Source organism: Oncorhynchus gorbuscha, linkage group LG04 (assembly GCF_021184085.1).
Source record: "Oncorhynchus gorbuscha isolate QuinsamMale2020 ecotype Even-year linkage group LG04, OgorEven_v1.0, whole genome shotgun sequence".
Taxonomy (NCBI): Eukaryota; Metazoa; Chordata; class Actinopteri; order Salmoniformes; family Salmonidae; genus Oncorhynchus; species Oncorhynchus gorbuscha.
Window position 1 is genome coordinate 85,496,112 of NC_060176.1, and position 23,520 is coordinate 85,519,631.

Here is a 23,520-nt window from a genome sequence, read left to right on the forward strand (position 1 = left end):
AGGCTACGCTAGGCTAACTTGTCCTTGTGGTAAAAATGATGTGGGTAAAACAAAGTGTGAATTAAAAGTACGTATCTCAGAGCATCGTAGCACCAATAGGTGTAAAAACTTTACTTACCCAGTTGCTGCCCACTTCTTGGAGGCAGGCCACTCGATTTGGTCTCTGCGTTACACTGGCATCGAACATGTTACCCTCCCAAGGAGAGGGGGTGACCTTGATCATTTATTGTTAAAACGAGAGGCTGCCTGGATCTTTAACTTAAAGACCCTTGCGCCTTTCGGTCTCAACGTAGACTTTGATCTAAAGCCATTCTTGTGATTATTGTGACTTTGCCATTGTAATTGTTTGTAAGCTTGTGTAGTCAAATGAATCTATGATCGTATGCTCTCCATTTGTTGTTTGTATGCTGTTCTTTGTATGACATTTTAATATTTGATAATTAACCAATGATATTAGGCCACTCCTGGCCATGATTACAGACACCTGTGTCTTTTGATACTATATAAACGAGTCATCCGGCAGTGTTTGTGATTATACCCTGATGAAGACGGCTTGACTGTCGAAACATTGGTAATTACATTTTTGCATCTGAGCTCCTAGAGTGTGCGGCTCTTTTATTTTCAAGTTTAAAACAGCATACGACACATGACCTGATAAAGGCAGCATGTCTACACTAACTCGTTAAAACACACGACATGATAAAGGTTATAACACATGATAAAGGTTATAACACATGATAAAGGTTATAACACATGATAAAGGTTATAACACGTGATAAAGGTTATAACACGTGATAAAGGTTATAACACGTGATAAAGGTTATAACACGTGATAAAGGTTATAACATAAAGGTTATAACACGTGATAAAGGTTATAACACGTTAAAGGTAAACACATGATAAAGGTTATAACACGTGATAAAGGTTATAACACATAACACGATAAAGGTTATAACACGATAAAAAGGTTATAACACATGATAAAGGTTATAACACATGATAAAGGTTATAACACGTGACATGATAAAGGTTATAACACGTGATAAAGGTTATAACACATGATAAAGGTTATAACTGATAAAGGTTATAACACGTGATAAAGGTTATAACACATGATAAAGGTAGTGCGTCTATACACACTCGTTGAACCTGGGTGAGCAGACAATAGCGATAGCCTCCGGCATCATGAGCTGGTAGGAACAGTGTGTGTGGAGATCGACACTGGACAGGAAGGCTGTCTGGGTGGGGTGGGTCTGAAACAATGCAAACATATATATTGAACTAAAATATAAGGTGTTGTTCCCATGAACTGAAATAAATGTTCCCAGAAATGTTCCATTCATGCAAACATCTTATTTCTAACAAATGTTTGTTGACATCCTTGTTACTGAACATTTCTCCAAGATAATCCATCCACCTGACAAGTGTGGCATATTAAGAAGCTGATTTAACAGCATGATCATTACACAGGTGCACCTTCTGCTGGGGTCAATAGTTGTCACACAACACAATGCCACAGATGTTTCAAGTTGAGGAAGCTTGCAATTGGCATACTGACTACAGGAATGTCCACCAGAGCTGTTGCCAGAGAATTGAACATTTATTTCTCTACCATAAGACGCCTCCAACATAATTTTAGAGAATTTGTTTTAGACAATCTGGCTTCTTCACCTGCGGGATCGTCTGAGACCAGCCACCCGGGCGGCTGATGAAACTGTATGTTTGCACAACTGAAGAATTACTGCACAAACTGTCAGAAACCATCTCTGGGAAGCTAATCTGTGTGCTCGTTGTCCTCACCAGACTGCAGTTAAGCGTCATAACTGAATCGGTGGGGAAATGCTTCAGCACGATGGCCACTGGCATGCTGGAGAAGTGTGATCTTTACGGATGAATCTTGGTTTCAACTGTACCCGGCAGATTGCAGACAGCGTGTATGGTATCGTGTGGGAGAGCAGTTTGCTGAGCTACTCATTTCAACTGTACCCGGCAGATTGCAGACAGCGTGTATGGTATCGTGTGGGAGAGCAGTTTACTGATGTTAACGTTGTGAACAGAGTGCCCCATGGTGGGGTTACAGTACGGGCAGGCATAAGCATTTACATTTACATTTAAGTCATTTAGCAGACGCTCTTATCCAGAGCGACTTACAAATTGGTGCATTCACCTTATGACATCCAATCTCTGGTAAGCTACAGACAATGAACACCAATTGCATTTTATCAATGGCCATTTGAATGCACAGAGATACTGTAACAAGATCCTGAGGCCCATTGTTGTGCCATTCATCCACCGCCATCACCTCATGTTTCAGCATGATAATACACAGCCCCATGTCAGCAAGGATCTGTACACAATTCCTGGAAGATGAAAATGTCCCAATTCTTCCATGGCCTGCACATTCACCAGACATGTCACCCATTGAGCATGTTTGGGATGCTCTGGATCAACGTGTACGACAGCCTGTTCCAGTTCCCACCAATATCCAGAAACCTCCACAGCCATTTAAGGAGGAGTGGGACAACATTCCACAGGCCACAGTCAACAGCCTGATCAACTCTATGTGAAGGAGATGTGTCACGCTGCATGAGACAAATGGTGGTCACACCAGATACAGACTGGTTTTCTGATCCACACCAGATACAGACTGGTTCTGATCCACACCAGATACAGACTGGTTCTGATCCACACCCCTACCTTTTTTTACGGTATCTGTGACCAACAGATGCATATCTGTATTCCCAGTCATGTGAAATCCATAGATTAGGGCTAAATGTATTTCTTTAAATTGAGGGGGGGGCTTCCGGGTGGCGCAGTGGTTAAGGGCGCTGTACTGCAGCGCCAGCTATGCCATCAGAGTCCCTGGGTTCCCGCCCAGGCTCTGTCGTAACCGGCCGCGACCAGGAGGTCCGTGGGGCGACACACAATTGGCCCTAGAGTCGTCCGGGTTATGGAGGGCTTGGTCGGTAGGGATGTCCTTGTTTCATCGCGCACCAGCGAATCCTCTGGCGAGCCGGGCGCAGTGCGCGCTAGCCAAGGTTGCCAGGTGCACGGTGTACCCTCCGACACATTGGTGCGGCTGGCTTCCGGGTTGGGTGCGCGCTGTGTTAAGAAGCAGTGCGGCTTGGTTGGGTTGTGTATCGGAGGAGTTGTAGTGATGAGACAAGATGGTAACTACTACAACAATTGCCATGAAATTGGGGAGGAAAAGGGGTAAAAATTAAACAATAAAAATATCCTCATATGAACTGTAACTCAGTAAAATCTGAAATTGTTGCATATTGCATTCATAATTTTGTTCAGTGTATAATTATATATTATTATATAGTAGGAACAAGGTGTGTGGAGATCAACACTGGGCATGAAGACAACTTTCTCACTGAGGATGACTTTCAACCTTGTCTCTCCCGAAATGTATCATGGTAACACTACAACAATCTCTCCCGAGCCCCCAATACCAGAATCTCAGCCCTTGTACGGGAGTTGTAGTGATGAGACAAGATGGTAACTACTACAACAATTGGAAACCATGAAATTGGGGAGGAAAAGGGGTAAAAATTAAACAATAAAAATATCCTCATATGAACTGTAACTCAGTAAAATCTGAAATTGTTGCATATTGCATTCATAATTTTGTTCAGTGTATAATTATATATTATTATATAGTAGGAACAAGGTGTGTGGAGATCAACACTGGGCATGAAGACAACTTTCTCAGCTGAGGAGAAGCCCGGGTTCAGTATCGCAGTAAATGTATCATCTCTGGTAGGGTTATCCCAATACCAGAATCTATCATCTCTGGTAGGGTTATCCCAATACCAGTATCTCAGTAAATGTGGTCCTTCTGTAGCTCAGTTGGTAGAGCATGGCGCTATCATCTCTGTAACGAATGTATCATCTCTGGGGTTATCCCAGTGGGTTCCCAATACCAGATCCCTCTGGGACCACCCATCATCTCTGTAGAATGTATGCATCTCTGGTACATGACTGTAAATGTCATCTCTGGTAGGGATAAGAATCGTCATCTCTGCTAAATGAATGTATCATCATATATTATCATCTCTGGTAGGGTTATCCCAATACCAGAATCTATCATCTCTGGTAGGGTTATCCCAATACCAGGGTTATCCCAATACCAGAATATCATCTCTGGTAGTTATCCCAATGTATCATCTCTGGTAGGGTTATCCCAATACCAGAATGTATCATCTCTGGTAGGGTTATCCCAATACCAGAATCTATCGCAGTAAATGTATCATCTCTGGTAGGGTTATCCCAATACCAGAATCTATCATCTCTGGTAGGGTTATCCCAATACCAGAATCTATCATCTCTGGTAGGGTTATCCCAATACCAGAATCTATCATCTCTGGTAGGGTTATCCCAATACCAGAATCTATCATCTCTGGTCGGGTTATTATCCCAATACCAGAATCTATCATCTCTGGTCGGGTTATCCCAATACCAGAATCTCAGTAAATGTATCATCTCTGGTAGGGTTATCCCAATACCAGAATGTATCATCTCTGGTAGGGTTATCCCAATACCAGAATCTCAGTAAATGTACAGTTGAAGTGGGAAGTTTACACACAATTAGGTGTGAGTCATTAAAACTTGTTTTTCAACCACTCCACAAATGACGTGTTAACAAACTATAGTTTTGGCAAGTCGGTTACGACATCTACTTTGTGTATGACACAAGTATTTTTCCAACAATTGTTTTCAGACAGATTTCACTTAGAATTCACTGTATGACAATTCCAGTGGGTCAGAAGTTTACATACACCAAGTTGACTGTGCCTTTAATTAAACAGCTTGGAAATGTACAGAAAATTATGTCATGGCTTTAGAAGCTTCTGATAGGCTAATTGACATCATTTGAGTCAATATGAGGTGAACCTGTGGATATATTTCAAGGCCTACCTTCAAACTCAGTGCCTCTTTGCTTGACATCATGGGAAAATCAAAAGAAATCAGCCACGACCTGAGAAAATAAATGGTAGACCTCCACAAGTCTGGTTCATCCTTGGGAGCAATTTCCAAATGCCTGAAGTTTCCACGCTCATCTGTACACACAATAGTACGCAAGATTAAACATCCTTGGGACCACGCAGCCGTCATACCGCTCTGGAAGGAGACTAGTTCTGTCTCCTCGAGATGAATGTACTTTGGTGTGAAAAGTGCAAATCAATCCCAGAACCACAGCAAAGGACCTTGTGAAGATGCTGGAGGAAACAGGTACAAAAGTATCTATATCCACAGTAAAACTAGTCCTATGTCAACATAACCTGAAAGGCAGCTCAGTAAGGAAGAAGCCACTGCTATATCAACATAACCTGAAAGGCAGCTCAGTAAGGAAGAAGCCACTGCTATATCAACATAACCTGAAAGGCAGCTCAGCAAGGAAGAAGCCACTGCTATATCAACATAACCTGAAAGGCCGCTCAGCAAGGAAGAAGCCACTGCTATATCAACATAACCTGAAAGGCCGCTCAGCAAGGAAGAAGCCACTGCTTTATCAACATAACCTGAAAGGCCGCTCAGCAAGGAAGAAGCCACTGCTATATCAACATAACCTGAAAGGCCGCTCAGCAAGGAAGAAGCCACTGCTATATCAACATAACCTGAAAGGCCGCTCAGCAAGGAAGAAGCCACTGCTATATCAACATAACCTGAAAGGCCGCTCAGCAAGGAAGAAGTCACTGCTCCAAAACCACCATAAAAAAGCTAGACTACGGTTTGCAACTGCACATGGGGACAAAGATCGTACTTTTTGGAGAAATGTCCTCTGGTCTGATGAAACAAAAATAGACCCGTTTGGCCATAATGACCATCATTATGTTTGGAGGAAACAGGGGAAAGCTTGCAATACGAAGAACACCATCCCAACCATGAAGCACGGGGTGGCAGCATCATGTTGTGGGGGTGCTTTGCTGCAGGAGGGACTGGTGCACTTCACAAAATAGATGGCATCATGAGGGTGGAAAGTTATTTGGAGATATTGAAGCAACATCTCAAGACATCAGTCAGGAAGTTAAAGCATGGTCACAAATGGGTCTTCCAAATGGACAATGGCCCCAAGCATACTTCCAAAGTTGTGGCAAAATGGCTTAAAGACAACAAAGTCAAGGTATTGGAGTAGCCATCACAAAACCCTGATCTCAATCCCATAGAACATTTGTGGGCAGAACTGAAAAAGTGTGTGTGAGCAAGGAGGCCTACAAACCTGACTCAGTTACACCAGCTCTGTCAGGAGGAATGGGCCAAAATTCACCCAACTTATTGTGGGAAGCTTGTGGAAGGCTACCCAAAACGTTTGGCCCAAGTTAAACAATTTAAAAGCAACCAAGTACTAATTGAGTGTATGTAAACTTCTGACCCACTGGGAATGTGATGAAAGAAATAAAAGCTGAAATGAATGACTCTACACTATTATTCTGACATTTCACATTCTTAAAATAAAGTGATGTTCCTAACTGACCTAAGACAGGGGATTTTTACTAAGATTAAATGTCAGGAATTGTGAAAAACTGAGTTTAAATGTATTTGGCTGAGGTGTATGTAAACTTCCTACTTCAACTGTATGTAAGAATGCTGTTTATAGACTACAGCTCAGCATTCAACACCATAGTGCCCTCCAAGCTCATCATTAAGCTCAGGGCCCTGGGTCTGAACCCCTCCCTGTGCAACTGGTTCCTGGACTTCCTGACAGCAGCCCCCCCCCAGGTGGTGAAGGTAGGCAACAACACCTCCACCACACTGATCCTCAACACAGGGGTCCAACAAGGGTGAGTGCTCAGCCCCCTTCCTTACTCCTTTCACCCTGACTGCAATCATCAAGTTTGCAGATGACACAAGTGGCCTGATTACAAACAACAACGAGCCAGCCTACAGGGAGGATGAGTGGTGCCAGGAAAATAACCCACAACAAAACGAAGGAGCTATTCATGGATACTCAACCCTGCACTTTAGAGACTGCTGCCTGAAATCACTGATCACTTCAATAATGTTTGCAAACTGTTTTACTCATTTCATATGTATATGCTGTATACTACTGTATTGCTCGTCCTAATATTTATATATTTCTTCATTCCACTCTTGTACTTTTAGTTGTGTGCATTGTTTGATACTACTTGTTATTACTGCACTGTTGGAGCTAGGAACACAAGCATTTCACTACACCCATAATAACATCTGCTACCAATTTGATTTGGAATTGGATTTGATTACATTATCACAATACCAGTATCTCAGTAGATGTATTACCATTATTAATAATATTATTATGACCAAACATCTGCTCATCCAACATCTCATTCCAAAATCACAGAGTTGGTCCCCCCCTTTGCTGCTATAACAGCCTCCACTCTTCTGGGAAGTCATTAATATGGAGTTGGTCCCCCCTTTGCTGCTATAACAGCCTCCACTCTTCTGGGAAGTCATTAATATGGAGTTGGTCCCCCCCTATAACAGTCTCCACTCTTCTGGGAAGTCATTAATATGGAGTTGGTCCCCCCTTTGCTGCTATAACAGCCTCCACTCTTCTGGGAAGTCATTAATATGGAGTTGGTCCCTCCTTTGCTGCTATAACAGCCTCCACTCTTCTGCTAAGTCATTAATATGGAGATGGTCCCCCCTTTGCTGGTACTATTTAACTATTTAATGAAGCTAACAGCCTCTACTCTTCTGGGAAGGCTTTCCACTAGATGTAGGAACATTGCTGCTATAACAGCCTCCACTCTTCTGGGAAGGCTTTCCACTAGATGTAGGAACATTGCTGCTATAACAGCCTCCACTCTTCTGGGAAGGCTTTCCACTAGATGTAGGAACATTGCTGCTAAAACAGCCTCCACTGTACTTGCAGGCCAGTCATGTTCTTCCACACCTATCTCAACAAACCATTTCTGTATGGACCTCCCTTTGTGCTCAAGGACATTGTCATGCTGAAACAGGAAAGGGCCTTCCCCAATCTGTTGCTATAACAGTTGGAAGAACAGAATCGTCTAGAATGTCATTGTATGTTGTAGTGTTAAGATTTCCCCTCACTGGAACTAAGGGACCTGAACCACGAAAAACAGCCCCAGACCATTATTACTCCTCCACCAAACTTTACAGTTGGCACTATGCATTGGGGCAGGTAGGGTTCTCCTGGCATCTGCCAAACCCAGATTCGTCCATCGGGCTGCCAGATGGTGAAGTGTGATTCACCCCTCCGGAGAACGTGTTGGCATTGGGCACGGTGATCTTAGTCTTGTGTGCGGCTGCTCGGCCATGGAAACCATGGCTGCATTTCATGAAGCTCCCGACGAACAGTTGTTGTGCTGACGTTGCTTCCAGAGGCAGAATGGCACTCAGTATTGAGTGTTGCAACCGGGGACAGACAATTTTTACACTCTTCAGCACTCGGCGGTCCTGTTCTGTGAGCTGGTGTGGCCTACCACTTCGTGGCTGAGCCGTTGTTGCTCCTAGACATTACCACTTCACAAAAACAGGGCTTACACTTGACAGGGACGTCTCTAGCAGGGCAGAAATTTAACCAACTGAATTGTTGGAAAAGTGGCATCCTAGGACAGTGCCAAGTTGAAAGTCACTGAGCTCTTCAGTCAGGCCATTCTACTGACAATGTTTGTCTATGGAGATTGCATGGCTGTGTGCTCCATTTTATACATCCGTCAGCAACGGGTATGGTTGAATTAGCAGAATACACTCATTTGGAGGGGTGTCCACAAACTTCTGCACAAAAAGTATCATGACAAGCAAACAAAAAATAAAGCAGACTTAATTTGCTGAGGAAAATGTTATAAACGGGTCCTGGATCAGCTCTCCTAGAAGTTGTATGAATATGGGCTCTGATGTAACTCACATGTATCCAGCCCAGGGTGATGAGGTCATACTGGTCCTGGATCAGGAACAGCTCCTCTTCGTTCTCCGTGTCACAGTAGTCTGGCCCTCCGTTCTGCTTCGGCACGATCACATGGGTCACTGTGAATGCATTCCTCAGCTGGAAAACACAGAATCAGACACACAGAGAGAGAGTCAGAGAGAGAGAGTCAGAGACACAGAGAGAGAGTCAGAGACACAGAGAGAGAGTCAGAGACACAGAGAGAGAGTCAGAGACACAGAGAGAGAGTCAGAGACACAGAGAGAGAGTCAGAGACACAGAGAGAGAGTCAGAGACACAGAGAGACAGAATCAGACATGGACTACCACCATGACTCATAATACGGTCACCGTACCAGCCCTACATGCACCCACATCAATAAGTTTTGCTATAGAATAACTATGATTATAGTACCGCTGTTGCTGTATAAAAGTCAGGTCTTACCAGTTTGCCACAGAGGATGCCACAGGTCTCCACAGCTCGGCTGGTGTTGGACTCAGCTAGCCTGAGGAAGCTGCTGCAGAGCTCTGAGGGCACTGCCAGCTGCCGGATGCCATCCACCATCCCATCCATGGTGTCTGGACAGAGGAGGGACAATACCCCATCAGGTTTTCAGGACCACTTCAGAAATAACTGATTTAATTTGTGTGTTATCCTCTGTCATTGAAATGTGTTGTATTTCATCTCTTCGATTCTACGTTGTGGAGCCAGATGAAACATCTATTCTACGTTGTGGAGCCAGATGAAACATCTATTCTATTCTACGTTGTGGAGCCAGATGAAACATCTCTTCTATTCTACGTTGTGGAGCCAGATGAAACATCTATTCTACGTGGTGGAGGCAGATGAAACATCTATTCTACGTGGTGGAGCCAGATGAAACATCTATTCTATTCTACGTTGTGGAACCAGATGAAACATCTCTTCTATTCTATGTGGTGGAGCCAGATGAAACATCTCTTCTATTCTATGTGGTGGAGCCAGATGAAACATCTCTTCTATTCTATGTGGTGGAGCCAGATGAAACATCTATTCTATTCTACGTTGTGGAGCCAGATGAAACATCTATTCTACGTTGTGGAGCCAGATGAAACATCTCTTCTATTCTATGTGGTGGAGCCAGATGAAACATCTCTTCTATTCTATGTGGTGGAGCCAGATGAAACATCTATTCTATTCTACGTTGTGGAGCCAGATGAAACATCTATTCTACGTTGTGGAGCCAGATGAAACATCTATTCTACGTTGTGGAGCCAGATGAAACATCTATTCTACGTTGTGGAGCCAGATGAAACATCTATTCTACGTTGTGGAGCCAGATGAAACATCTATTCTACGTTGTGGAGCCAGATGAAACATCTATTCTACGTTGTGGAGCCAGATGAAACATCTATTCTACGTTGTGGAGCCAGATGAAACATCTATTCTACGTTGTGGAGCCAGATGAAACATCTATTCTACGTTGTGGAGCCAGATGAAACATCTATTGAAACATCTATTCTACGTTGTGGAGCCAGATGAAACATCTATTCTACGTTGTGGAGCCAGATGAAACATCTATTCTACGTTGTGGAGCCAGATGAAACATCTATTCTACGTTGTGGAGCCAGATGAAACATCTATTCTACGTTGTGGAGCCAGATGAAACATCTATTCTACGTTGTGGAGCCAGATGAAACATCTATTCTACGTTGTGGAGCCAGATGAAACATCCAGAGAAAAGTAGATCAGAGTAGAAGAATTCGATAAGCCTTTGAATCATTCCATGAACACTGAGTGTACAAAACATCAGGAACACCTTCCTAATATTAAGTTGCACCCCCTTTTGCCCTCAGAACAGCCTCAATTCGTCAGGGTATGGGACTCTACAAGGTGTGGAAAGCGTTCCACAGGGATGCTGGCCGATGTTGACTCCAATGCTTCCCACAGTTGTGTCAGGTTGTCTGGATGTCCTTTGGGTGGTGGATCATTCTTGATACACACAGGAAACTGTTGAGCGTGAAAAATGCAGCAGCTTTGCAGTTCTTGACACACTCAAACCGGTGCTCCTGGCACCTACTACCATACCCCGTTCAAAGGCACTTAAATATGTTGTCTTGTCCGTTCACCCTTTGAATGACACAAACACACAATCCATGTCTCAATTGTCTCAAGGCTGAAAAATGCTTCTTCAACCTGTCTCCTCCCCTTCATCTACACTGATTGGAGTGGATTTAACCTGTCTCCTCCCCATCTACACTGATTGAAGTGAATTTAACCTGTCTCCTCCCCTTCATCTAGACTGATTGAAGTGGATTTAACCTGTCTCCTCCCCTTCATCTACACTGATTGAAGTGGATTTAACCTGTCTCCTCCCCTTCATCTACACTGATTGAAGTGGATTTAACCTGTCTCCTCCCCTTCATCTACACTGATTGAAGTGGATTTAACCTGTCTCCTCCCCTTCATCTACACTGATTGAAGTGGATTTAACCTGTCTCCTCCCCTTCATCTACACTGATTGAAGTGGATTTAACCTGTCTCCTCCCCTTCATCTACACTGATTGGAGTGGATTTAACCTGTCTCCTCCCCTTCATCTACACTGATTGGAGTGGATTTAACCTGTCTCCTCCCCTTCATCTACACTGATTGGAGTGGATTTAACCTGTCTCCTCAATAAGGGATCATAGATTTATACCTGGAATCACCAGATCAGTCGGTCATGGAAAAAGCAGGTGTTCCTAATGTTTTGTACAGTCAGTGTGTGTTTACTCACTGCTGTTCCCACTAGGGCTCACAGGTTTGAGCGTCCGGTCGAAGGTGGGGAGCGGTCTGACCTGGCCGGCGCTGTCCCCCGGGCTCTGAGGGGGGGTGGGGGACACGGCCAGGGGAAGAGGGGGGCCCTGGATCCCAGGGAGGAGGGGTGCAGCGGGGGGAGGGGTCCCAGGAGCATGAAACTCCTGAAGGATACGCTGCCTCTCCTTCTCCAGCTCCTGCCGTCTGATTATGGAGTCACATTTAGTGTCAATATTGATCAATATTAAAAAATGTCAATTTTGATCTTCATATGAAATCCTTTCTGGGTAAGTTACTGTACTTAACTATGATTTTTGACCAATTGAAAACAAACAAAAATAGCTACTTAGCAAAGAGCAATTTCTCAAGCTACGTCTGTCTGTGAGTGGTCTGAGTGGGGAGGGGAGAACTGGTGATAACCCCAGGCACGCCAAAACTCCATCCCACCAAAACGGAAGGAAATTTCCATTGACCTTTTCAAACCGCTCTTCACAGTACTATTCCAACATCATAGTGTGTAAGTATATATAAAACAGGAAAATCACATTTTTGACTGCACTGGTTAAAAAAATTCTATATTCACTCAATCCAGTTTCAAATCATGAAATCAAGTTAAATTTATGAATTCAATGATTCACTCATTTGTCCAATACAAATTTTTTTTAAATTTAAATTGAAATTACATTTCTTAAATGCAATTGAAAAAGCGATTAAATTCAGATGACGTTTCTGTTGGCAGTGATATACCTGATCATCTCCTCGAAGGCGCTGAACTGCTCTTGTTCCCGTTGGCGTCGCTGCAGTTCCACCACACGCTCCCTCTCTGCTTCTAGCGCCTGCTGCTTCGACTGCTGCTGCGCCAAGGCTGCCTCCTCCGCTTTCTACAAACACAGTAGTGACACACACACACACACACACATTAGCAAATCAACCAAATCCGGTGTGCAGAGGGCTCTACTGAGGGTATAAAGTTGGAAGATGGGCAGGAAGGTCAACAGAGGTGGGCAGAAGCCTTGTAACCTTTTTGATGAGATACTGTGCATGCTCCTGCTCATATATCTTGAGAAGAGCCTTCTTCAGCACCTCTGCTTGAGGGAAGGCCACCTCCTTCAGCCTCTGTTGGGACAGATGACAGCATGTCACATCACAAGACAAACGTAGAGGTCCAAGAACCCTGTTGTTTCACAACCCTGGTCCTCCAGTACCCCCCCCCCAACACTGGTCCTCCAGAACCAACCCTGGTCCTCCAGTACCCCCCCAACACTGGTCCTCCAGAACCAACCCTGGTCCTCCAGAACTAACCCCCAACACTGGTCCTCCAGAACCAACCCTGGTCCTCCAGCGGGCCAGGGTCGGGCTGTCTGGGGAGGGGGGACTGGTTGACCAGGGTTGGGGGAACTGGTTGACCAGGGTTGGGGCTGCTGGAGGACCAGGGTTGGGGCTGCTGGAGGACCAGGGTTGGGGCTGCTGGGGGACCAGGGTTGGGGCTGCTGGGGGACCAGGGTTGGGGCTGCTGGGGGACCAGGGTTGGGCTGCTGGGGGACTGGAGGACCAGGGTTGGGCTGCTGGGGGACTGGAGGACCAGGGTTGGGCTGCTGGGGGACTGGAGGACCAGGGTTGGGCTGCTGGGGGACTGGAGGACCAGGGTTGGGCTGCTGGGGGACTGGAGGACCAGGGTTGGGCTGCTGGGGGACTGGAGGACCAGGGTTGGGCTGCTGGGGGACTGGAGGACCAGGGTTGGGCTGCTGGGGGACTGGAGGACCAGGGTTGGGCTGCTGGGGGACTGGAGGACCAGGTTTGGGCTGCTGGGGGACTGGAGGACCAGGGTTGGGCTGCTGGGGGACTGGAGGACCAGGGTTGGGCTGCTGGGGGACTGGAGGACCAGGGTTGGGCTGCTGGGGGAAAGGAGGACCAGGGTTGGGCTGCTGGGGGACTGGAGGACCAGGGTTGGGCTGCTGGGGGACTGGAGGACCAGGGTTGGGCTGCTGGGGGACTGGAGGACCAGGGTTGGGCTGCTGGGGGACTGGAGGACCAGGGTTGGGCTGCTGGGGGACTGGAGGACCAGGGTTGGGCTGCTGGGGGACTGGAGGACCAGGGTTGGGCTGCTGGGGGACTGGAGGACCAGGGTTGGGCTGCTGGGGGAAAGGAGGACCAGGGTTGGGCTGCTGGGGGAAAGGAGGACCAGGGTTGGGCTGCTGGGGGACTGGAGGACAAGGGTTGGGCTGCTGGGGGACTGGAGGACCAGGGTTGGGCTGCTGGGGGACTGGAGGACCAGGGTTGGGCTGCTGGGGGACTGGAGGACCAGGGTTGGGCTGCTGGGGGACTGGAGGACCAGGGTTGGGCTGCTGGGGGACTGGAGGACCAGGGTTGGGCTGCTGGGGGACTGGAGGACCAGGGTTGGGCTGCTGGGGGACTGGAGGACCAGGGTTGGGCTGCTGGGGGACTGGAGGACCAGGGTTGGGCTGCTGGGGGACTGGAGGACCAGGGTTGGGCTGCTGGGGGACTGGAGGACCAGGGTTGGGCTGCTGGGGGACTGGAGGACCAGGGTTGGGCTGCTGGGGGACTGGAGGACCAGGGTTGGGCTGCTGGGGGACTGGAGGACCAGGGTTGGGCTGCTGGGGGACTGGAGGACTGGAGCGTGAAACAGTTAGAATCTGGAATGGTACCTTCAAGGTGTCCTTCTTCTCTGGAATGTTGGCTGTTTTGTAATCTCTATGTTTAGGAAGCTTCTCAATGAAGAGCCTGAATAGAAGCATGATGATAAACAGAAACACATCTTCATGACATTGCAAAAATCTGAAACTTTTTGTCTAAAAATGATGCAGAAAAATCAATCCATGCTTTTGTCAGTTCTAGGTTAGACTACTGCAATAATAAACTTCAGTTAGTCCTAAACACGGCTGATAGAATCTCTTCTAGAACCAAAAATGTGATCATATTAATCCAGTGCTGGTCTCCCTACACTGGCTTCCTGTTAAGGCAAGGGCTGATTTAAGGTTTTACTGCTAAGCATTACATGGGCTTGCTCCTACCTATCTCTCTGATTTGGTCCTGTCGTACATACCTACACATACACTACGGTCACAAGAAGCAGGCCTGCTTACTGTCCCTAGAATGTCTAAGCAAACAGCTGGAGGCAGGGCTTTGGATACTCCTATACAGCTCCATTTTTATGGAATGGTCTGCCTACCCATGTGAGATACGCAAACTCTTTATGTCTTTACTGAAGACTCATCTCTTCGTCCTATGATTGAGTGTAGTCTGGCTTACTGGTGCTCTTCCATGCCGTCCCTAGGAGGGGTGTCACGTGAGTGGGTTGAGTCACTGACGTGACCTTCCTGTCTGGTTTTGTAGGAGATCTTTGTGGGCTATACTCTCAGGATGGTAAGTTGGTGGTTGAAGATATCCCTTCTAGTGGTGTGGGGGCTGTGCTTTGGCAAAGTGGGTGGGGTTATATCCTGTTATATCCTCAGTATGTCCTGTCTGGAGTATTTCTCCTGTCTGGAGTATTTCTCCTGTCCTGTCTGGAGTATTTCTCCTGTCCTGTCTGGAGTATTTCTCCTGTCCTGTCTGGAGTATTTCTCCTGTCCTGTCTGGAGTATTTCTCCTGTCCTGTCTGGAGTATTTCTCCTGTCCTGTCTGGAGTATTTCTCCTGTCCTATCTGGAGTTTGTGGTTTTATGCTGGGTTTCTGTACAGCACTTTGTGACATCTGCTGATGTTAACAGGGATTTATAAAAACATTTGATTGATTGATTCATATTCCTGACTTATAACAGTGATAGCATGATGCTTTATGTTCAGATGAGGCCCACACTTCCCAGGACACGAGCTGTGTGTTTCAGATGAGGCCCACACTTCCCAGGACACGAGCTGTGTGTTTCAGATGAGGCCCACACTTCCCAGGACATGAGCTGTGTGTTTCAGATGAGGCCCACACTTCCCAGGACACGAGCTGTGTGTTTCAGATGAGGCCCACACTTCCCAGGACACGAGCTGTGTGTTTCAGATGAGGCCCACACTTCCCAGGACACGAGCTGTGTGTTTCAGATGAGGCCCACACTTCCCAGGACACGAGCTGTGTGTTTCAGATGAGGCCCACACTTCCCAGGACACGAGCTGTGTGTTTCAGATGAGGCCCACACTTCCCAGGACATGAGCTGTGTGTTTCAGATGAGGCCCACACTTCCCAGGACACGAGCTGTGTGTTTCAGATGAGGCCCACACTTCCCATTCATTTGAGACTCAGGAATTTTATCTGGATCTAAGCTCTACAGCTCATCTCAACATGATAGTTTATTGGGTTGCAGACAATATGGCACATTGTCCACACTACTACCATAAACACATGTTAGATGCCTGGCTAAGTAACCGGCAACACACTGACACTTCATCTATCTTGGGTTCTCTGTCTTGTGACACGACGGTCTTCTTGACAACACCTTCATCAGCGGTGTCACCCTAAAACCTAGAAATGTAACGGAGCCTAGTTTCACCAACTTAACTTACGTGATGTACTTGTTGTAGAGTACGAAGGCGTGCTCGGCGTTGCCCTCCTCGGTGTAGGTGTTGGCCATGCGGATCATCTCCACGCCTGACCTGAAGTACCTCCGGGGAGGAACGTCCTCGTTCACGTCCACAGAGCTGCCCTTCTTGGTCAGGGCACGGACACGGTCCTCAGGGGGCAGGCTGACATCAGTGTGGTCTGCCATCAGGACCTTCCTCCTACACACCTGACAGGAAATCAAACCTTTGTTAGTCCGCTTCAGAAATAGCACCCTACACACACACACACACACACACACACACACACACACACACACACACACACACACACACACACACACACACACACACACACACACACACACACACACACACACACACACACACACACACACACACACACACACACACACACACACATACATATATATATAAAAATATATAAAAAATACCAGCTGAACATCAGCATGGCTCGCTGGGGCTCCATCCATCTCCCCTACACACCTGAGAGGGACTTAATCAATTAATCAAAAGTATTGATTAAACTCTGGTTTACATCAGCACTTGTCACAGAGGGGCGCATTCCACAGCTAAGGGCGAGGCAACAACCAATGGCTGCGTGCCATGTCACTGACTGTGTCAGACTGACAGATTGCTATAACATGTGATTTGCTCAAATGTTACTTAAAATAGCTATCCAGTTGTTGTAAGATCTGCTAGGTGTCAGCAACGTCTAATCAGATGAACGCTCCCAAAGGCCCCATTTACACAGGAGAGACTTAGTTCTTCACTGACTAATGAAACTTTAAAATGTGTTACTGTTAAATCACTTTGGATGTGTTTACACAGGCAGACAAATTCTGAAATTATTTCCCACCAGTTGGTATTTTTATCAATCACAGATCCACCCACATCAGATCCTCAGATCCACCCACATCAGATCCACCCACATCAGATCCTCAGATCCACCCACATCAGATCCACCCACCTCAGATCCACCCACATCAGATCCACCCACATCAGATCCTCAGATCCACCCACATCAGATCCTCAGATCCACCCACATCAGATCCACCCACATCAGATCCACCCACATCAGATCCACCCACATCAGATCCTCAGATCCACCCACATCAGATCCTCAGATCCACCCACATCAGATCCACCCACATCAGATCCACCCACATCAGATCCTCAGATCCACCCACATCAGATCCACCCACATCAGATCCTCAGATCCACCCACATCAGATCCACCCACATCAGATCCACCCACATCAGATCCTCAGATCCACCCACATCAGATCCACCCACATCAGATCCTCAGATCCACCCACATCAGATCCACCCACATCAGATCCTCAGATCCACCCACATCAGATCTACCCACATCAGATCCACCCACATCAGATATTTTTCAGTGCTGATCTGAATGGTCAAAAGACGAATAAGTGAAAAAAGTTCAGAATCGGGCTGCCTGTGTAAACACATCCAACGTGATTTTACAGTAACACATTTTAAGCTTTCATTAGTCAGTGTAGTTAGTCTCTCCTGGTCACACCATGATGACGACACGGGAGAGGCTACACGGACACTCCCGGTGCCCAAATTGATGACGTATGTCGCGCAGCTGCGAGTCGCGTGGAGACGAATGGATTGAGTTCAGTCCTGATGAGCCCTTCAAAGCTAGCTAATGTATGCTGGCTAGCTGGCAGCCACAGCAGAACAGGGTTACTTCAAACTTGGAGAAGCAAGTGATGTTTATTTCGATGGGTGAGGGAGAAGGTACTTGCAGAACAGGTCACCAGCTGTATATTTAGAGTAGAACAGCAGCCTAAGAGTTGTTCCATTCTACTTGATTATATTTAGAGTAGAACAGCAGCCTAAGAGTTGTTCTATACTACTTGATTATATTTAGAGTAGAACAGCAGCCCAGGAGTTGTTCTATACTACTTGATTATATTTAGAGTAGAACAGCAGCCTAAGAGTTGTTCTATATTACTTGATTATATTTAGAGTAGAACAAAAGCCTAAGAGTTGTTCTATATTACTTGATTATATTTAGAGTAGGACAGCAGCCTAAGAGTTGTTCTATACTACTTGATTATATTTAGAGTAGAACAAAAGCCCAGGAGTTGTTCCATTCTACTTGATTATATTTAGAGTAGGACAGCAGCCTAAGAGTTGTTCCATTCTACTTGATTATATTTAGAGTAGAACAGCAGCCTAAGAGTTGTTCCATTCTACTTGATTATATTTAGAGTAGGACAGCAGCCTAAGAGTTGTTCTATATTACTTGATTATATTTAGAGTAGAACAGCAGCCTAAGAGTTGTTCCATTCTACTTGATTATATTTAGAGTAGAACAGCAGCCTAAGAGTTGTTCCATGCTACTTGATTATATTTAGAGTAGAACAGCAGCCTAAGAGTTGTTCCATCCTACTTGATTATATTTAGAGTAGAACAGCAGCCTAAGAGTTGTTCCAATCTACTTGATTATATTTAGAGTAGAAGAGCAGCCTAAGAGTTGTTCCATCCTACTTGATTAGAGAAGAACAGCAGCCCAGGAGTTGTTCCATCCTACTTGATTAGAGAAGAACAGCAGCCCAGGAGTTGTTCCATCCTACTTGATTAGAGAAGAACAGCAGCCCAGGAGTTGTTCCATCCTACTTGATTAGAGAAGAACAGCAGCCCAGGAGTTGTTCCATCCTACTTGATTAGAGAAGAACAGCAGCCCAGGAGTTGTTCCATCCTACTTGATTAGAGAAGAACAGCAGCCCAGGAGTTGTTCCATCCTACTTGATTAGAGAAGAACAGCAGCCCAGGAGTTGTTCCATCCTACTTGATTAGAGAAGAACAGCAGCCCAGGAGTTGTTCCATCCTACTTGATTAGAGAAGAACAGCAGCCCAGGAGTTGTTCCATCCTACTTGATTAGAGAAGAACAGCAGCCCAGGAGTTGTTCCATCCTACTTGATTAGAGAAGAACAGCAGCCCAGGAGTTGTTCCATCCTACTTGATTAGAGAAGAACAGCAGCCCAGGAGTTGTTCCATCCTACTTGATTAGAGAAGAACAGCAGCCCAGGAGTTGTTCCATCCTACTTGATTAGAGAAGAACAGCAGCCCAGGAGTTGTTCCATCCTACTTGATTAGAGAAGAACAGCAGCCCAGGAGTTGTTCCATCCTACTTGATTAGAGAAGAACAGCAGCCCAGGAGTTGTTCCATCCTACTTGATTAGAGAAGAACAGCAGCCCAGGAGTTGTTCCATCCTACTTGATTAGAGAAGAACAGCAGCCCAGGAGTTGTTCCATCCTACTTGATTAGAGAAGAACAGCAGCCCAGGAGTTGTTCCATCCTACTTGATTAGAGAAGAACAGCAGCCCAGGAGTTGTTCCATCCTACTTGATTAGAGAAGAACAGCAGCCCAGGAGTTGTTCCATCCTACTTGATTAGAGAAGAACAGCAGCCCAGGAGTTGTTCCATCCTACTTGATTAGAGAAGAACAGCAGCCCAGGAGTTGTTCCATCCTACTTGATTAGAGAAGAACAGCAGCCCAGGAGTTGTTCCATCCTACTTGATTAGAGAAGAACAGCAGCCCAGGAGTTGTTCCATCCTACTTGATTAGAGAAGAACAGCAGCCCAGGAGTTGTTTCATGTCATTTCAGCCATGGCACACACCATCTCAGATTGTTTTGAAATGGTTTCAGTAGTTAGATTGGCATTCCTGATAAAATGATTTTGTTTAAATGTAATTTTGTCTCAAATTGGCCATTTTAATTGATTGGATTCAGATATTCAATAAATATAGTATCAAACTTCTTCCTACCAAAAACAACTTGTCAACGCCACCCACAGACCACCCGCAAACCCAACCATCAGTATGGAGTAGGAGTTCTCCATGTTTGACAAGTAGTATGAAGCTGTGGCTTCCCTGTGAAAATGGTGATGTTCTTCCCAGTGAAGACAAATTAGCCATTGAAGTCGCTTGTATTATCTACCATACAGTAGTGTGACAGTAGCAGGTTGACCACTAGATGCCGCTGTTCCTACTACACTCTTATCCATTTTGCTGGTCTCTTGTGTTTATTAAATAGATGACTTTTGTTTATCAACTTGTGTCAGAAAACCAGTAGATTTGGCTCATTATGAAAACAAATTGTGTGGTCATCCTCACAATTCATGCCTGTCCTCCATGAAAGCAAATCCGTGGGTCAACCTTTAATGCCTAACCTGTGACCAGGAAACGGGCCCTTTGTGTGTCGTATATTCTCCTTAAGGTCTGGACGAATTACTGTTAGACCTTTCCTGGTGAACAAGTACACCAACAGTTTACAGCAGTTTCAATGGTTTCAATGGTAAAAGTCCCAAACACACACTGTATTGTGTTTTTCAGTGTTGTTTGATTGAAATGGTAAAGGTCACTAAATCACACTACATATAGAGCGTATTCCTCATCCTTTTATTGACCAACACAAGACTGCTATGCAATTCTTTTTTCTAATGTTGTCACCACATTTAAGTTGCTTGCCAGCAACGTTTTGGGCTTGTAGGAAAAGTCTTTATAATAGAATTGCAAAGGGATTGCCCTCAGAGCAGCATCTTGTTGGACTACTCAAGGAGAGTCAGGTTGAGACAGTAGGTTGCTAAGAGAACGACAAACAATTGATTTAATGGAGGACTGACTTGAATTGAGGATGGCCGCACAATTCTTTTCAAAGTTGTAAAGGAAATGTTGTGATCTATTTAATAACACCCCAAAAAAGTCTGGAAATCCAGATGTTTTCAAGAGACCCTCCACAACCTGCACCACTCATCCAGGGAGGACAGGAAGTACCAGTGGTATCAATGACCAAGTTCATCTAGACTCTAACCTCAGCGGTGATGCACGTGAAGCAGTGGCCTCACTGAGAAATGGCCTGAAGATCTGGTCACAGTGTACACTACACTGGTCAGGCATGGTCTGGAATACGGTGGAGTGATGTTAGTTGGATGCAACAAAAAGCAGCAGCCACAACTTAACATGGTGCAGAGGGGCACATCTCCAGAGGGGGAGCAGTCCAGCCACAGCTCCCGTCACTGCAGAACAATTCTACACATTTTGCTATGAGGCTGAGAGAACAATGTGCCATTCTATAGCAAATTCCCTTCAATTCTACACATTTTGCCTGCTAATACCATACAAGTGACTCAAACATCATAACAAAATCAATGGGGGCCCCCGCCATGACAAAAACACTCCTGAATGTATAATTAGTTTTATTGTATATTCTCACCTGACTGTCTAGCTTTGATTTAGGTGTTTGTTAGTTATCAAAGATGATCTTATTGAAAACAATGTCTACACTGTATTTCTGATCAATTTGATGTTATTTTAAAGGACATCATTTAAAAAAATAATAATAATTATAAACAAGGACATTTCTCAGTGACCCCAAACTTTTGAACGGTAGTGTACATAGGTCCACTATCTTTTCTACATACTTTAGGTCCATCCATAAAAGTAATATTTATATATATATATATATACACATTATTTTTGGACATAGGTGGCCCGAAAAGAAACACTTAGGCGGCCACCAAAGACATTTCTATGCAGAAAAAAAAACCTTCAGATATCTAAATATATGTTTCAGCCTTATATGGACAATCATTTAAATATGTGACCGACCGGGTCAAATCGGTCTTAAGCAGCGAAATGTTTCTTACATTTGATTAAAGTAGAGACTAAACTCTACCTGTGCGACCCACGGACAACAGGCGTGGCCATAAAGCCTCTCCCTGATAACACACATTGTTATAAAGTTTCCACAATTAAGTTATTATGTATATTAAGTATTTTGTGCATAAACATTTGTGTTTTTTCTCCAGAATGTTGGACTATCTAGCCAACAGAAAACGTCTGAGCATGATGAATCTGTAGCTGGCCAACTTCTCAATCCATATAATATGTTTGGGAGGCTAGCTAGCCATGACCGATTTGAAGTGAACCTCTATGGGCAACTAGCTAGCTAGCCAGCCATGACCGATGTGACGTTACCCGGACATTTGATGTATGCTAGATGGACATGTTTCACCATCATCTATAATGAAAAAACATGAATTGCAGGGTCAATATTGATGTGCCAGCAGTTATAACACTAGCTAGTAGCTTAGCAAAACTAACTTACGTTCGATTGTTTTCAAATTCCCTCCTGGTTGAGCGAGGAAATATGTAGGTTTCACCAACAAATACGTATCAAAGGATATATCATTCAATTCAGGACCTATTTATCGTTGTCTTTATCAAGTAAATGTTCAGTTAAGTAAATAATTAGCTAGCAAGGTGGCTAATTGTTATAACCGTCTACTTCCGCATCTCCACCAGCGTCTCGTCAGCAACACAACATTTTTACTTCCGGGTCATGGAATTTCGGCAAAATAAAAGTGCTCTACGTAACAGAAGAAAGGTGTTGTTGTCTGTATTTATTGATGCCATTGATTGTCTAAGCATTAACATTGATGTGATGGTATTAATTAAAAGTAATTTTGATCGAAATGTGCAAATTGGCAGACGGATTATTTTAAATATGCTATTGGACAATAAACAGATATGGCTTATTAACCTATATGGTCCAAATAATGATGATCCAAGCTTCTAAAATATATATAAGAATCTATCAGCTCTACAAGCAACACTAGACTCTATTATTATGGTGGGAGATTTTAATACGATCTTAAGTACCTCTATGGACCAGAAAGGAAATCACAACAAACTATCACCCTCAGGCACCTAAGGAAATCACAACAAACTATCACCCTCAGACACCTAAGGAAATCATGAATGTCATGGATATTAATATGATTTTTGAACTGAATGATCAATACCTCTGACTGATTTATTTCAGAATGAAAAGTTGACAAAAGATGAGAAACAGAATCCAATTTTTGGATGTTTGTGGAGTTCACGGCAGGTAGTAGATATTAGTTTAAACAATGTGTTTGAGATAACAAATGAATCCAAGATAGGTGAACTTGATAAATAGATCTTTTCGGTAGCTATATGAAAGAAAGAGATCATATATATTTTAAGGCTTTCTGTATCATAATATTTGGGGTGAATACTGATGATCGCCTCTTTCTGCACTGATCATCGTTTCTTGATCTGATAAAAACTAGTTTGCTTTCAAAGTGACTGTTATTAGCTTCAGTACCTTGAGTCACCGTAGCTGTTAGAAGTTTTCTTGAGAGCTACCTTCGGTCAAGATTACTGCACTCTAATTTAGATCATTTTTCACTTTTTCATCTTCTGATTCTACTACTTTCATCAAATGGTGGAAGATATGTTTATCTGCATCACTTTGTGATGCTTTATAATTTGAT

The 23,520-nt window shown here is 44.7% G+C and overlaps 1 protein-coding gene across 4 annotated transcripts in view; it reads right to left on the minus strand.

The window, feature by feature from the left end:
• The window catches only part of LOC124034737 (STAM-binding protein-like A), a 34,715-nt gene extending 12,161 nt beyond the window's left edge, over positions 1–22,554 (minus strand). Inside the window, exons 1-9 of one of the 4 annotated variants that reach the window (XM_046348244.1) lie at positions 22,329–22,553; positions 16,166–16,381; positions 14,324–14,399; positions 12,678–12,773; positions 12,405–12,538; positions 11,638–11,861; positions 9,326–9,459; positions 8,864–9,001; positions 1,141–1,253 (exon numbers count right to left, since the gene is read on the minus strand). In XM_046348244.1, the coding sequence (XP_046204200.1) occupies positions 1,141–1,253; positions 8,864–9,001; positions 9,326–9,459; positions 11,638–11,861; positions 12,405–12,538; positions 12,678–12,773; positions 14,324–14,399; positions 16,166–16,368 (1,118 nt within the window). In that variant the 5' untranslated portion in view covers positions 16,369–16,381; positions 22,329–22,553. Of the gene's footprint in view, positions 1–1,140; positions 1,254–8,863; positions 9,002–9,325; positions 9,460–11,637; positions 11,862–12,404; positions 12,539–12,677; positions 12,774–14,323; positions 14,400–16,165; positions 16,390–22,328 lie in introns of all 4 variants that reach the window. The other 3 variants (XM_046348243.1, XM_046348245.1, XR_006838629.1) reach the window with 3 other exon arrangements.
• Positions 22,555–23,520: the final 966 nt, after the last annotated feature.